The following is a 15,359-nucleotide window of genomic DNA, read 5'->3' as shown; positions in this document are numbered from 1 at the left end:
AGCCAGAGAACATAGCGAGTCTTTAGGGATCTTGAATGACTGGAACATCGGGTTGAATCTTCCTGAGTCTATGGCAAGTTTTCCCTTTGGAGGCAGAGTAATGAGCTGTATGTGTTCGCAGGAGTGGGGGCGGGCGGCAGAGAATAGACTCATTCAGTTAGGAAACAAGAAACTCTGCCCGTCACTGTGTTCTGCATGAAACAGTCGGTAAAAACGACTAAAGAGTGAAAGAAGACATCTTAGTCGCTTAGTCTATTTGTTATAGGAGGTGAAATCTCTTCAAGAAACACAAGCAGGTCCAAATGTCTACATTCATTTGTAAAACTTCTGAAGACGACTGAGAATCTTTACAGATATAAAAGCTACAAAGCTCTGCAAGGTTGATTTTCCAGAAATGGCCCAAAGTGAGTATTATATCCCTTCTTTATTGTGAATGTGTTGCACACTACAGTTTAAGTGCAACCGTTTTCAATTTGAGAACGTACCTATAGGCAAGCTCTGTAGCTTTCATCTTAATTAACATTCCACACAATTGCTGTGCCCTCATCAAGACTAGTTCCATAGTAAATGTTAGGAATTAAATCTAATACTAAGAATATACAGGAGAATTGGTTCACTTTAGCTCATTAAGATCTAAATATTATCCCAGGATTTAGCTCATTTGCTAAACTCTGGATTTCTTGGTCCCTTCAGGAAATTCTATGCTGTTCGAAAGGGAACCTACCTGAAACACAAAGCCACTTTTTACCCGTACGATCTGAGCAAAACAACTGTCTTTCAAAGACATTAACCGCAGTGGAATGAAAATGTGCTGTCATTAAGAGGCACTCTCTGTTGCCGCTGACAGTGTGGTCCTTGTGGTCCTGTGCAGCTCAAAGAGGAAAATGTAAGGGTTTCGAGAGTTTGATTCCCTCTGGGGTCACAGTAACTAAAAGTATATCCACTACACTGAGGCAATTTGGATGAAAGCATACACCACATGCCACATATTATATTTTAAGTGGAAACGAGTGGGAGAATGTGTAACCCATCAAACGTACAAGGCTTTTGAACTACAGTGAACTTCAAACTCCAATATCCTTTGAAATGAATGCAGCTAACAACACTGCACTTTCCACTGCTTCATATAAATCACACTGTGCAGCCAAGGTTTTAAATTGAATTTGGATTGTTTGGAAATTTGCAAGTAGCATATACCATCATCAATATGGTGCTATATTCACTCAGCTTAACTATCCTTATAACTGCTTTGCATTAACTGGAAGAAAAAGGAGATGAGATATGTGCATACTGAACTTCTCTGTTAAACAGCTAGAAGCTACAAGCCTGAGGCTGTGATAGAAGCTAATGTGAATCTTGCAACAGAAAACATTGACTATATGCTGGATGTCAAACAAACCAGCAAACTGGTGGTTGAGATGATGACAGTGAGCAGTGACATGTTTGGTTTGCAACACTGACTGCCCTGAAAAATGAGTTAATTACTCATGTTTTCACCCTGTCGGGTTTGTTTGTTGGTTGACGTGTTTGAAGACAGCATTACGCAAAAACTACAGAATCAGTTTCCATGAAACTTGGTGGAAGGATGGGACACGAATTCAGACCAAGGTGTGGATCCAGGATTGTTTCATTTCACGTATAGGGTGCTACACTCAAACTGTGAGTTGTCTGTTTGATTGCAATTTGATGGAATTGAAGAGGAATGTTGTGAGACTTCTTACACTCATCACATCAATGGAAAAAAACAATGCAAAACACAACTGCAAAAGCCACACAAGATGAAACCAACAGCTACAATGGATGTTGACTACAAAAAGAGGTTTTAACACAAATGCTGGCTTTTGCATTTGTGTTGCAGTTGCGGTGTGGCTTTTGAATTAATACTGTGACTTTTGCTGTTGTGTTGTGGCTTTTGAATTCGTGTTTTTGTGAGACATCTCAGCCAACATAATGTTGGGTCTTTAGTTGGTTAGAAAGCAACTTTAGTCAATGTCAACAAACAGATCACATGTCACGCAGGAAAATGACAAATTAACCTCGCTGCAGAATTTCTTTTTGGAATACTGTTCATGTAAAATATGTGATAAGCCCCTTAGGAAAGAATTAACAATTTATTTGTCTGTATTTATATGTTTCATTTATATGAAATAACTCAAAACAAGCACAGCGGTGGTCTGGTCAACAACAGTAAACAGTTGTTACCATACCCAGCAGCTACAAAATGGTGATTACTAATCACTCTTGCAGGCATTACTAAAAATAACATTACAATTGTAAAATTCAAAACTCATTAAATCTAAGGAGGATTGTGTTTTTATGGGTCTCTCTTTCATTTTCATCGTCTCATTGTTCTCTTTGCCCTTGACTGTGGCCTACAAAGTACTGTCACTGGCAAATATCAGGAGAGAAAATCACATCAAGGAGCTCTGGCATTCACGCACAAAGAGCTTCTCTGCCCCGGCTGAGCTCACCGCGCCATCATACATATTGATCAACAGGAGAACAAAACCTATTTTAACTTCATTTCCACAGCTATATAAAGACTGGCGTTTCTTAATAGGGTGCACTGATAAATCATTCATCTCTACGTATGAGGGTAAGTCACTGTCTGACTGAAGCCATCAGCCACAAATGACTTCATTGAGAGAATCACAGGAGCAAAAAAAACTAAAGCTGTTTGACTGTTCCACATTTATTTAAAAAGTTCGTCTCAGCTTCATAAGAAAACCAAGGAGTGTGAGATTAGAATGCCGTGTCTATATATTTAGGAATGACTAACCATAATGTGGATAATTAATTGAAATGAAGGTAAACAATTATGAGGCCCTTACTCATCTCTAGATTAGAGGCTGTTTGCACTTAAGATAGGAGTCAGCGTTGAATAATTCATGCTGAACAATTATAAACAGAATGGAGAAAGGATGATACATGACTATGTGGTTTGTTATGAAATGTTCTTACACTAATGTCAAACACCACTTCAACTGTGTTTTTAACACGAAAAGAGTGAAAATGTCAAATTCAAAACACATCAAAGATATTCAACTGTTAAAAACATTGGGGACTTCATTTTTTGGTCAAGTCAAGCTGAACTTTATCTTAAATTATTTGTCAAACATATTTTAATGTGAAACAGCTTCGTACAGCACGAAGCCAGCGATGCTGACTTTAGCTGCAGTGGTAAGTGCTTTGGGTTTTAGTCTCTGTGGACAAAAGCATCGTCCCTCCTGGCAGACAACTTGTCCTGTTTTCATTTTTTTTCCACAGACATAACCTTGGCTTTCTACATTCATAACAGGCCCTGGAAGCACCCAGGAAACACTGATACATTAGGGCTCTCAATTACGAGAACACATGGGCCCCCAGGGCAGAATTCCCCATCGAGTCTTCCCCCTCCATGCACTAACATGTCATCTAACAGCTGAGCCACGATGCTGCACTTCTCTACACTCACTTAACATCCCGCCTGAGGACAAGATATGCCTGGTTCCCACTCAGGTACTGGGATAATCTAATTTAAACAAGAGACAAAAACACAGGGAGTATTATCTCAAGGATCTTTCAGCAACAGAGCGGTGATAGGCTGCGGTTTATTGTGCCTGGTGATTAATTTTATATTGCTGTAATAAACAGCTACCTGTATTTGTGCAATATGCTGTTGTTTACTTACTTCCCCAGAGCAAAGCATTCCAGCCTGACAGTGACTCCTTTGGCAGCGAGGACAGACGTAGGGAAATGCACTTCAATTTTGGGCTCATATTCACCCATGACACCTGGAAAAGGTTAAGAAAGAGGAATTGCAGACATTAGAAGGAGGCAGATTGAAACAGCCACTCACCCACTCGCCCATTTCCCATTATCCTCATCTTTTCTTGCAGTGTGCTACACAGAGACAGCGTTATTTAAAAATAAAGGCAATGTCCACTTTCTACTGCCTTTTATTCTTTTTCTGTATTGTATCATATGTAAGCAACAACTGAGGAAAAACAGAGCAGCGGATCTTGAGGATTCCTCACATTTATACCTCTGAAAGTACACACAGTATATTAAATAATGCAGTGTACAGGTGTGGGGCTGCACATTATGCACACCATCTGGCACATTGCTCCACTATCCACCATAACTTTACACACAGTTAATTAATGGGGCAAGTGACAGTGTGGATCAAATACATAGCATGCGACTGAATAATCCTAGTTTTGAAAAAGAAACACAAAAACCTGGATTTAAAGGTACAGTGTGTAGAATTTTGTGATATCTAGTGTTGAAGTTGCATGTTGCAGCTAAACACCCCTCACCTCACCCTCTCCTAAGAACCTGTGGTAGCTTCAGTTGTCATAAAAACTCAAAAGGTGTTTAGTTTGTTCAGTCTGGACTAATGTAAAAAACATGGCGGCCTCCGTAGAGAGGGTCCCCTCGATGTAAATATAAAGTATTTAAATATAAAGGGCCTTTTCTGGGGTAAAGAAAACTACAATTCATATAATTTAGATGAAATGAATTAGTGAAAACATCATGAGGATTAATTTACATTAAATTTCTGCCAATAGATCCCTTTCACCTAAATCATACACACTGGACCTTTAAGTGTTAGACACACAGAGATTTGTTTATGCAACATCTTAGTTTTCGATGCACTAAAATGCTCTCTGGTGACAACATTGAGACGCTGTGTCCTCAAGAATTAGTAAACCACTCCACAATTCCCAAACACGTTATGAAGGATACAAACATTTTTTTATCATACTTGCTAAGTGCCACCGAGACTTACACCTCCACTCTCACAGCCAGAGGATACGTTTTCTTTGTTTATTCATCTGTACGTTAAGGTGGCCATTTATAACCATTTGCCGGAATGACACGTCAGATGACAATGAGCAAATTTGAAGGAGTGAAGGAAAGCCCCTTCACCTGGGATCTCACTACTATTATCTGTCTTATTAAGCAGCAGCTTTGCGATATGAATATTACATGAGCATTCCTTCTCTTTACCACGTAATGTTATATACAAACACAATCATCGCAAGTGAATGCCACTGATAGATGCACCACCCACCCCAGCAGCTGCCTAAGTTCACAGGAAAGCGTATGAGTGCATATGGAGTGCTCCTACAGATGTGCTGTGATGAACATAATCAGTGAGACAAATGACTGTCACTGCATTTTAGAAACCGTAATTACACCTCCCACGTGTACCTGACACTTTTAATGTGATAAAATGGGTGCAGCAAAAAAGCAGCGAGGTTGTTGAACTGTGGTGCACGATGTATAGAAAAGGACTTTTACGATATTTGTACCAAAGAACTTTTCAATTTCAATCTCATTCACAACATTTATGGCTCCAAAGCAGCCCTTCACATATAATGAATTTTCAATATTTCATTGGCTCATGCCACAGTACATTCAATATTATATTCAGCCTCAGTGACTGGACTGGAAAGAAGTGAAATAAATAATGTCCAGGCCTGGTGTGCTAAAACATTACTGACCCTCATTTCTGATGTAGCATTATATTTTATGTTTCAACTTTATTTATTAATCAAATGGAAATTACATTTTTCTTTTGTGCTTTGTTCTTCTGCGAAGCAATTTCCAAGCATGATGCCCGTCCTAAATTTTATCAGGGTTCCAGGCTAATAGCATAGAGAGCATAGAAGTGCTTTATCTGTTTTATCAGCTCTCTGATCCTGGAATAGATGAGTGTTTGAAGTTCCCATGCCTGTCACAGGCACTAATGGACTGTAAAAAATATGAAATAAAGACAAAAACATTCTTTATAGATCTATATGTTTTGAATTTTTTTTAATATTCGTATCCAAATTGAATTCAATAAATTCATATTTAAATTCTATTTTTTATATTGTTCAATAATTGCATCAAATGTTCCCTTAACTTCCTTCATCTCCATATATTTCAATTGGTTCAGTCCTGGACAGCTGGATGGATCCCTGCACGCTAAGACTAGATTGTCACACCTCGATGTCTTCATTGAGAAACTACTGATTCTGCATCTGTACTGCATCAGCGGTTCAGCAGTGTTTAATGCACAGAGCATGATAAACAGAACAATTTGAAATATAGGAGACAAGCTCTGGTACTTTAACGTTGAATACGTTTGATGATATCGTTTTTAAAAACATTTTGTCTTGAGGATGAAACAGCAGATTAACACAGAGGCAGAAGAAACAACAAAAAGAAGAAACTGCTGCATGTCACTTATAATCACAACATATATAACATACTCTGCAATTTGTTTCAACACTAAAAGGAACAATCCCATTAGCCTGGAAAGATTCAGTGTGTTGCTGTTTACAGAATAATATGTGTATGATAGTTGAAAGCAGAATGTGTATATTGAAGATAACGCAGGATGAGTTGTTTTGACTGCACCACTAAAAATATGTGGCTTGGCAAAAAAATCAAGCTGACATCCAATATGGCTGTGGGCCTAAGGTTGTCAATAATAATTTACCGGGAAGTACCAGCAAACATGGCCATGTGGAGATGACATGTGCCTACAAATATTATGTTTTACTCAAACTGGTGTCAGTGTTGAGAGGGAAAATGTATTTCGGCAACAACACCAGTGGTGCTGCAGTGCCACTGTAACCTCCACCACTTCTCTCTAAGTAAAAGCAATGTGAAGACATGTGTTGACATGAATTTTCTCCTATATAGAACAGTTTTAGTTGCAGATGGATAATTCACAGTGTGTGTTTGACTTGTGTATTTACCAACATTACTGATGTAAAGAACCTATTTATAAATGTGATAACTCCTGTATAATGTTGCTTCATGTATTAAAGTACCTGTCAATCAGTTTTAGGGAATACTTTCACTGAGAAGTACATTTAAAATAATTTTACAATAAATAATTGCCCTCCTTGTCTTGGCCAATGAAGAAACTCCGTGTAGCCTGTAGAGAAAGGCAGCTTCTTGTGAGGCTTCTCTTTCCATACAACAAAGTGATCGAGGCTGAGGCGCCAGCTGAGGAGGCAGCACGTAAGAAAGCAAGAGAGGGAGCGGAGGGAGCAGGAGAACAGGTCGAACGGAGGTAAAGGTTTGGCACTACAACCTGCGGTGGACAGTCGAGGGCAAGGAGGAATCCTGGCTGGAATTAACTTCTTTTATGTCTCAAGTTCTAGTTTCACATCTTCTTCAACGCAGTTGATTCGGTACAGTGGTCGCCAACCATTTCAAGTCCAAGATCACTTTTTAATTCCAAACATAAGCCGAGATCTACCACCCTGATAACTTCCAACAAACCCACTTAGGAGGGTCATATTTCCACCACTGATTCACAGCATTAAGACTAATTCTATCACCAAAAGAAATTGCTGCTCTCACAGCTGGTTGGTTTGAATCTCCTCAGCCATGGAGTCAATCTGTTGGCTGTGAACTCACCTTTCCTCAACCTCCATCACCACAAGCTCAACCCTGCTCTGTTCACATTTCAAAAGGTTCGCCAGCTCCTTCAGAGTCACATTGTCCTCTTCCAGAGCCTCCAGGTTGCCTCAGCCTGAGCCAGCTCCTGGTGTTGGTTTGCCTCCAGAGCTGCTCACTCGATCTCTAGAGATGCACACCTGGCCTCAGAGCTCTTGAGCTTATTTTCTTTTGCACAGTGTGACTGACAGCTAGTACTGTCCAATGGGTGCAGGTGGCAGGTGTAGGTGGGCGTGCAAATATGCCAACACAATCCAAACGTGGTTTGAAAAAATATAAATGGTGAAACATCTACAACACAAAATCTCAAGAAGATTTCCTTGTGGGAATTTCTTCAAATCAGAGAATTACATTTTGATGAACTGGTTCAATTTCAGTGGTCAAAGGTCACAGCGTCTTTAGCTTTTGTCTTCCTGTGACTTTTTCTACCTGATATTTATCACACGCACAAAGTGGAGTTGACACAAACAGGTATGTTAACACTTGGTGACGATATTTTAAGTCAATGGTTTCTGATATGTCTCTCTTTATTCCTGCAGTAACCCCATACAACACACACATATACACGCACACACAATCACATGTGAAGCTACACACTAACGTGACCTGAGGACAGAGATGGAGAGCTCTAATTTCCACCGGGCTCCACAAAGTCCCTCCATCCCTCTAAACTCAATCTCCTCTTTTCTCCCAAAAGGCTACACACTCTTCACAGAAAGTCACACACATGCACACATTTTTACAAAAATGTGCACTAGAACAAGTAAATAGACCAAAAAAAAAAAAAAAGATTTCTCAATGCATTTTTTTTCCTACTAAACACAAATTATAAAAAAGAAAGTCGTCTTTTAAATCTCTTTGTGTTACTGCTGCTGCTCACGAGTTCTCAAATCACATCGACACCCTTTGATCAAAGCAAGCATCATGCTGATATTAAATAGATAATCATACATAGTGGCAATGTTGCAATGATCTATATTTGATATATGCTCACTATGAACAAAACTGTATCCTCACATAAATATAGTACATATGGTAGTCCACTCCTGCATGGTAGGACCAGGGTGTAGAATGTAAAACCTCATTAAGTAGGTGTTCCAATGTTATTAGAACTGATAGACAACTGCGAAATATAAACAACAGATGATGGAAAAAACAACAAAATTAAGGTACGGCCATCTGCAGTAATATGATGCCTTTGCTTCTATTACAGCAAAGTGAAAAATCAAAGGGAGGGTGAGTTAAATTGTACATCTGTTAAAAAACAGTGCATCATTAAGGACTCCAGTCTCGCTCTGCTCTGCTCAAGGTGGATTGCAAAGTGACGATCAATGGCCCCCAGCATGGTATAATGGAGCCCAGATGCTTGTTTTGATTAAGAGCGGGGCCGGAGCTGAGAGACAGTGGCGAGTTCCACACAGTTCCAGCTTGAACCGTCTACCATATAATGATTACCCACTTTTACTGAGGCCCAGATTGCGCTCTGATTGGTCGGACTCCAAACACTGAGGGGTGCATGCAGCGCCAGAACATTTGTGCGTCTGCTGTGAGGTGTGCCAGACATTTTAGCCCCAACAACAATAGAAGGCTGCTGAGCGTCATGAGATTTGCAGAGCAGGAGGTGCCAAGATGTTCTCTGGGTTACAGCTGTACAGATTTGATTGGGTGTGTTGGGTTGCAGGTGAGAGTAATGTCCTCCGCACATGCATCACATACAGCCACATGTCACAATATGGATTAGCTAAATCAATTCCTCTCCAACGAAAATCTGTTATCAAAACATATAATAACTAGCATGGCACAGGGCCCAACACTTACTTCATGAAACCACATTTAAATCCACTAGACTAGGATTATTATTTGGTGACAAAACAAATTGGACAAAGTCATTGATATCAGTCCCCTTTACATCAAGACCCATGAATTAGTCTCTATGAAATCAGTAAAAATGCCATATCTCACAATGTTAAAAGTCCCTGGATCTGCCCCTGATCACAACATAATTCATTGGTTTGTTTCCCGACCCTAAGAGCATTCTTCTTCCAGGTTGCATGCTAATCCAGCCAGCAGCTTTTTTGTGTAATCCTACTAACTAACAGACAAATAAACAAAAACATAACCTCCTTGGAGATAATAAAACGCTCAAAGCAGATTGACCAAACGCCCTCCTGTCCATATTTTGTATCTTGGTTAACGAGAGACAAACCAATTAAGCATGGTTATGTGCTAAGTGTTATGTGGGTCTCTGTGGGCCTTTTTATACAGAGTTATGCAAATACAGAGCAGGAATCTCGCTGGAAGGGATGTAAACTGTAAGATGTGAATTCCTGTTGCAACATTTGGAGCGAACCTGGTTCGGAGGCACAGAGGCCCCTTTTCACGGCTTCACTGGGGATGTAATCTCTGTGGCTCTTTGAAATGCTGACAATGACAGGCACCTGACTGGAGTGACGGGCATTTCTCTGTGTAGTCAGAAGCAAAGAGCCTGTAGGTGAAATCCACACCTGAATCCAACAAACGGCTCCACAGCACGGCTCCTGAGAGGCTAGTATAAAAGAGCGGAATCCCATCCACAGCAAGGGCCATTGATTCAGTTAATTTTATGCTGGAAAATGATTTCCCTGATGGCCAGTTTCACCAAAGCACAATGTGAGGGAAGAGGGCTCCCCACACTAATGTTAAAGCAATGCTGGCCATCTATTTACAGTGTGTATGGAATTCATAACGCCCTCCGCTAACACAAGGCTCAGTGGAAAGCAGAGGACCGCCCCGCTTTTATTAACCTATCTGATCTGAATTTTTTTATTCTGCCAAATGCATTAGGATACAATTGAAATGCCCCATGTAGAATATAAAATATGCTTTTAGATTTCCATGTGTGCTAAACAAGTGCAGCGATAGGAAGCAGTGTAACAAAAACATTTTGAAACTTTCAGATGAACTTTCAGAGTTGTCTTCATAGGGCATTCATACAAATCAGGGCCCGACATGTGTGAGAGGTGCCGTAAATCTGAGAGCCTCACCATCGGTTTTCAGCGTCAAAGGTGTCGGAGGGCTCAGAACTCGTGCATTTGTCACGGTGTTCTTCACCAGGCAAATGTAGCTCCCTACGTCGGAGGGCTGCACCTTGGAGATGTACAGGTTCCCCGTGTCCTGGGAGATGAAGCGCCGACTGTCCTCAGCGACGAAGGAGGGGAACTCATTAAAGACCCAGCTGTAGATGATCTCTGTGAAAACAAGGGGAGACCATATATGAGAAAATGCTTGAAAAAGCTTTCGACTTGTTGTATGAAATATTCATGTTTTTGCTGCAAAATCTCCAAGTTTGAGATATTCTATTCATGGTCTCAATAGTACATCATTGTAGGATAGCAATGCGCGGTTGTTGACTAGGTTGTGGCAAAGAATGTGAAATAATAATATCTTGGTACTCTTACTGCAGCAAAAGACTGTAAAGAGGCATCTAATCTGATGCTAAGTTGACTGTGTCAGAGCTTTCCATCCACGCAGACTGCCTGCCAAACAGCCCGCCACTCATTGAAGTCCAGCTCAGCTACTTTATCAGATTAATTTTTGATTCTAATCAAACCGCTTGAGATTCGCTGCGCGTGCATAGTTTACGACCACTTGCCTCCACTTCAAACATGCCTGTCTGTCTGTATCAGGAACGCCCCCACACGCTCTATATGAATATGTGCGTGCCAGGTTGTGTCGACTTCAGTCTTTGACAAATTTTATCGAAATAATTGATGACAGAATGCATCAAGGATTGCACTGATTGCACAGACAGGGGACATCCTCATTAGAAGGGATACTACAGAAAAAAAACAGTGGCGGCAGCGAGTCGGAGATTGCACCGTCAGCATTAAACATTCCTGTGAAAGCACAGCATTTTCTATACATAACACACAGATGTTAATGTTCTAACTGAATGATCCTTAGTTACATTTGGATTTTTTAAAGCAAAGCTATGCAAACACATTATAACAGCTAATGTTGTCGAAGTAAGTTGCCTCTGTTGTATAAGAAAAAGATTTATCTAACATTTAGTATATAATATCCTGGAATGCTTTTGTGTTTATGATGTAATGGAACTTCATGCAGCTCTTTCTCAACTACCAACATTTATTTTTTTATGTAGTTTTCCACATCCTAATTTTTATCCACACTTTACAATTTAGATTTTTAATAATATACTTTTGGCATTGTTTACACTTTTCATTTTATCTTTTTTTATCATACATGCATAGTGCTCATACGTGTGGAGTATAAGTGTAGTGGACATCAATACTTCGACCCATTACTTTGAAATTAACTACACTCTGAAGTATATTTAGTTAATTTGTGACATACTGTCAGTAGAATATTGTATATACTTTATGAGCCCATGTAAAACAACAAAAGTAATGTATTAATCTTTCACTTATCACTTCTTAGTATAAAACAAAAAATAACTGCTGGTCTAGAAAAAGAAAACTGAGGCCCCTAAAGATGGAAAAAATATCAATTAGCTGGATTGTATTGATTCTGTTATTTGCAACAAGGTTATTTTAATTGATTGGTGATAATATCAGAAAGAAAAGAAACTGGCATACTGATTATATTACAAGTCAGCTTAGGTGTGTGAGTGCAAGTGCATAAACAAAAAAACAACACGGTGTCAGTGCCAAATGTCTCTGACTTTAAACATAATAATATTTGTAAGATATTCATGCTTTATATTTTATTCATGAATTACAGTGTGTGATATATTTAGCATTATTTACAATGCATCCTGGCATACAAAATAAATTCCACACGGTTGCTTACAAGAAAATATAAAGAAAAAAAATATGAGGAAAAAAGAAATAGTTGTCAAAATGACCCCGAAGATGAATAAGTGGGTAATAAAATGGATGGATGGGTATGAAATGCCTGTGATGAACACAGAGCAGACTTTGACAGCATGCTGTTTGCTTTGTATATTGTGCATAGTTCTACACTGCCTCATCCATCATTATGTTAGAGGAAAAACAGGACTGTCAAATTCAGGGACAAATTAATCTATTCAACGTTGTCACACAATATTTCACAAGTCTTTGGTTCTGCATCCATAATGTGTTTGCTGTGGAGAAGAAAGAAAATGACACTCTCAGAGTCTTCTTGGTGAAGAGTGGACAGCTGCTAGAATAGGAAAGTATTCAAATATTTGACAGCAAGACACTGATTTGCAGAGTCAGCATCATTTGTTTAATCCACTGAGAGGGCAACTTCATAAAGAGAAGACACAGTTACAGCTCCAGTAGGTTGTATTCAAAGATCCTCTTAGTAAAACACTATTTACCAAAGATGCATTAAAACTGATTGCAAGCGCTCAAAGCCATGAAACTTTTCACATCTCACTGACTTCAAATTATTTTTCACTCTTGAGAATTTTCTAATTTAAGTGTCATTTTAATGTCTTTAAATCCTCCTACATCCAATCTAATCCAAATTTTGTTTAAACACTCCCTACACACTATGAAATTCAATTGGAACATGCTCTGACTCAATGGGAAATCCATCAGACTGGCAAATTAATGGCTGTGGATTTTTCTCTACTTATTTATTGGTCAAAGATCATTTTTCATTTAATGTTATCACTGCTGAAGACATAAATCATAATCACACCCATGTATTTGTGCATAATCTTGAATTAGCGCAACACTACAGTGTTTCAGCACCCATTCATTCCAAAGTTATCTTATGATGTTCTGAAGTGTGCTTTTAATGGTTGAGTGATTACATATATATATATATATATAAAATATAAAATTCTATATTGATCTTGCTCTAATACAAAGATTGGGAACATGGGCGTCCGTAACAGAATGTCATGATTTCTGAAACCTGGGTCAATTTTACAGCTTATTGCAGCAAACCTTAAATGACAGAAAATCACTTTTTCCATTATGCTGACCTCACTCCACATCATCTCTAATTTGATGTCAATCACACTTTTACCCATTCAACAGAAAACCTTTGTTAGGTTGGAAAAACTATCATCAACACTCTGCAGTTAAACGCCTGCCAACCAGTGCAGTTTCACAGCAAGGAAGGTTTTTTCCAGACTTGTGTGAGGTCAATTTGACCTTTGACCACTGAGATCTAATCAAATTAATCTTTGTGTCTAAGTGACACCTGATCAATTTTGGAAATCCCTAAAGGCAGACTTGAGACATCATGTTCAAGAGGCCAAAGGCATAATTTGTGAACGTCACCTTTTGCCACCCGCAAGTTCATCTGAGTCTATTTCCCAGAACTTGTTTTTAAGATAACACGTTCACAAGGTTTTATGCAGTCAAAGTGACTCTGACCTTTGAACTACAAATTCAAATCAGGTCATCTTTGAGCCCAAGTCAATATTAGTGCGTGATGCAATGAAATTCCAGATGGTTGTTTCTGATATATCACATTCATAAGAACATGAGGTCAGCGCGTGACCTTTAACCTTCGACCACCTAATTCTAATCAGTTCATCTATAAGTCCGAATGAACATTCGTACTAAATTTGACAAAATTCAAGAAAATGCCATTAAAGACTCGGTGCCCGTGTTCTGCCGATATGTGAAATAATTGGCGGTGCAACGTTTCTTTTCATTTCTAATGATCCGGCAAATCTGATCCCTGAGAAATCTGTGTTTCTGCTCTGTTGTTGCCATAACTTATCACGCTCATCATTTGAACAGCATGGATGGATGGACAGGAGAATAGATGGGGTACAAAACACAATAAATAAATATTAGAACATTCATTCACCTTGCAACAGCAACAACATTACTCGTTGTTGTGGGCGTCCTGATGAACAGTGAGGATTTTATTGATCAGCCCCAAAGCTCTGGTTGTGACTTGAGGTGCAGTTTAATGTCTTACCTGGTGAATGAGGAGGAGGGGTACACATGAGCACCACACCCTGGCCTTCACGCACGGAGACCCCACCTCTGGTCTTTCCACTGAAAGCACCGAGATCTGAAACACACAGTCAATAACATCATGGTTATGTCGGATCAATCTGAAGAGTCGTCCCTGCACTCAGCCTCAACTTCATATTGAGGGATGAAAAAGAAAAACTCCCTGATACAATAACTGACTTGAATTTTGAGTTTGTGTGGCAAGGTAAATATTCCTCTATTCAGTTCCTGGTGGGAAAAGCTTATATAGTAATGAGTTCACAGAACGTACCTGGACTGCCAACTTCTGTTGATTTTCAGTCTGGTGTCAAATAAAGATTATTAAGGTTATATTTTCCCCTCTGTCTATTTGTTTGTAAGCATGATTACCCAGAAAAAAAGGACTGAGTACCAAAAAACTAAAGAAACCATTAAACATTGGTGCAGAACCAAATCAGGGGGATGATCCAGAACAACAATTTTTCCTGATTTCCCAGGTAATAATTCATGGATCTGGAAGAATTGCATTTGAGTCATTGCAGGATTAAATAATTCACATGTAGAATGAGCGTCTTATAAAGAAATACGTCCGAAACATTATTTTGAATCAGTGCTGATGTTGTTGTCTTTGTTTTACCTGGTTGTTTTTCTATAGAAGTAGAACAAAGCAGGTTTAATCTGAAATCCCGCAACGGCAGCCTTCTGGAACCTAATGCTGCCCGTTTGATTTCCATTTGAGGCAACGCCAAAATGTGGAAATCAAGCGACAGGCCGCTGACCCAGGGCAGGTCTCTGTGTCCGCACCACTTTCATTCCATCGCTTTGAGGGACATTGTTTACTGTTCACCTGAAAGTGCTGGATAATTACGCCTCCTAGTGACATGAGAAACCTCAATTTCCTCCCATATTCTGACACATTTAATAATGATCATGGTTCACGACCTTTATCTTTAAATGTAGCACAAAGCCATTTTCCCTTCACTTTATATTTCTTTAACTTTCAGGACA

The 15,359-nt window shown here is 39.3% G+C and overlaps 1 protein-coding gene across 2 annotated transcripts in view; it reads right to left on the bottom strand.

The window, feature by feature from the left end:
- The window catches only part of cntn5 (contactin 5), a 102,057-nt gene that overhangs the window by 32,681 nt on the left and 54,017 nt on the right, over nucleotides 1-15,359 (bottom strand). For both annotated transcript variants that reach the window (XM_020087986.2, XM_020087987.2), the window contains exons 6-8: nucleotides 14,335-14,430; nucleotides 10,467-10,670; nucleotides 3,671-3,773 (exon numbers count right to left, since the gene is read on the bottom strand). In XM_020087986.2, the coding sequence (XP_019943545.2) occupies nucleotides 3,671-3,773; nucleotides 10,467-10,670; nucleotides 14,335-14,430 (403 nt within the window). The remainder of the gene's footprint in view (nucleotides 1-3,670; nucleotides 3,774-10,466; nucleotides 10,671-14,334; nucleotides 14,431-15,359) is intronic.

Source organism: Paralichthys olivaceus, chromosome 11, assembly GCF_024713975.1.
Source record: "Paralichthys olivaceus isolate ysfri-2021 chromosome 11, ASM2471397v2, whole genome shotgun sequence".
In the NCBI taxonomy this organism is placed as follows: domain Eukaryota; kingdom Metazoa; phylum Chordata; class Actinopteri; order Pleuronectiformes; family Paralichthyidae; genus Paralichthys; species Paralichthys olivaceus.
This window is presented reverse-complemented; position numbering and strand designations above follow the sequence as displayed.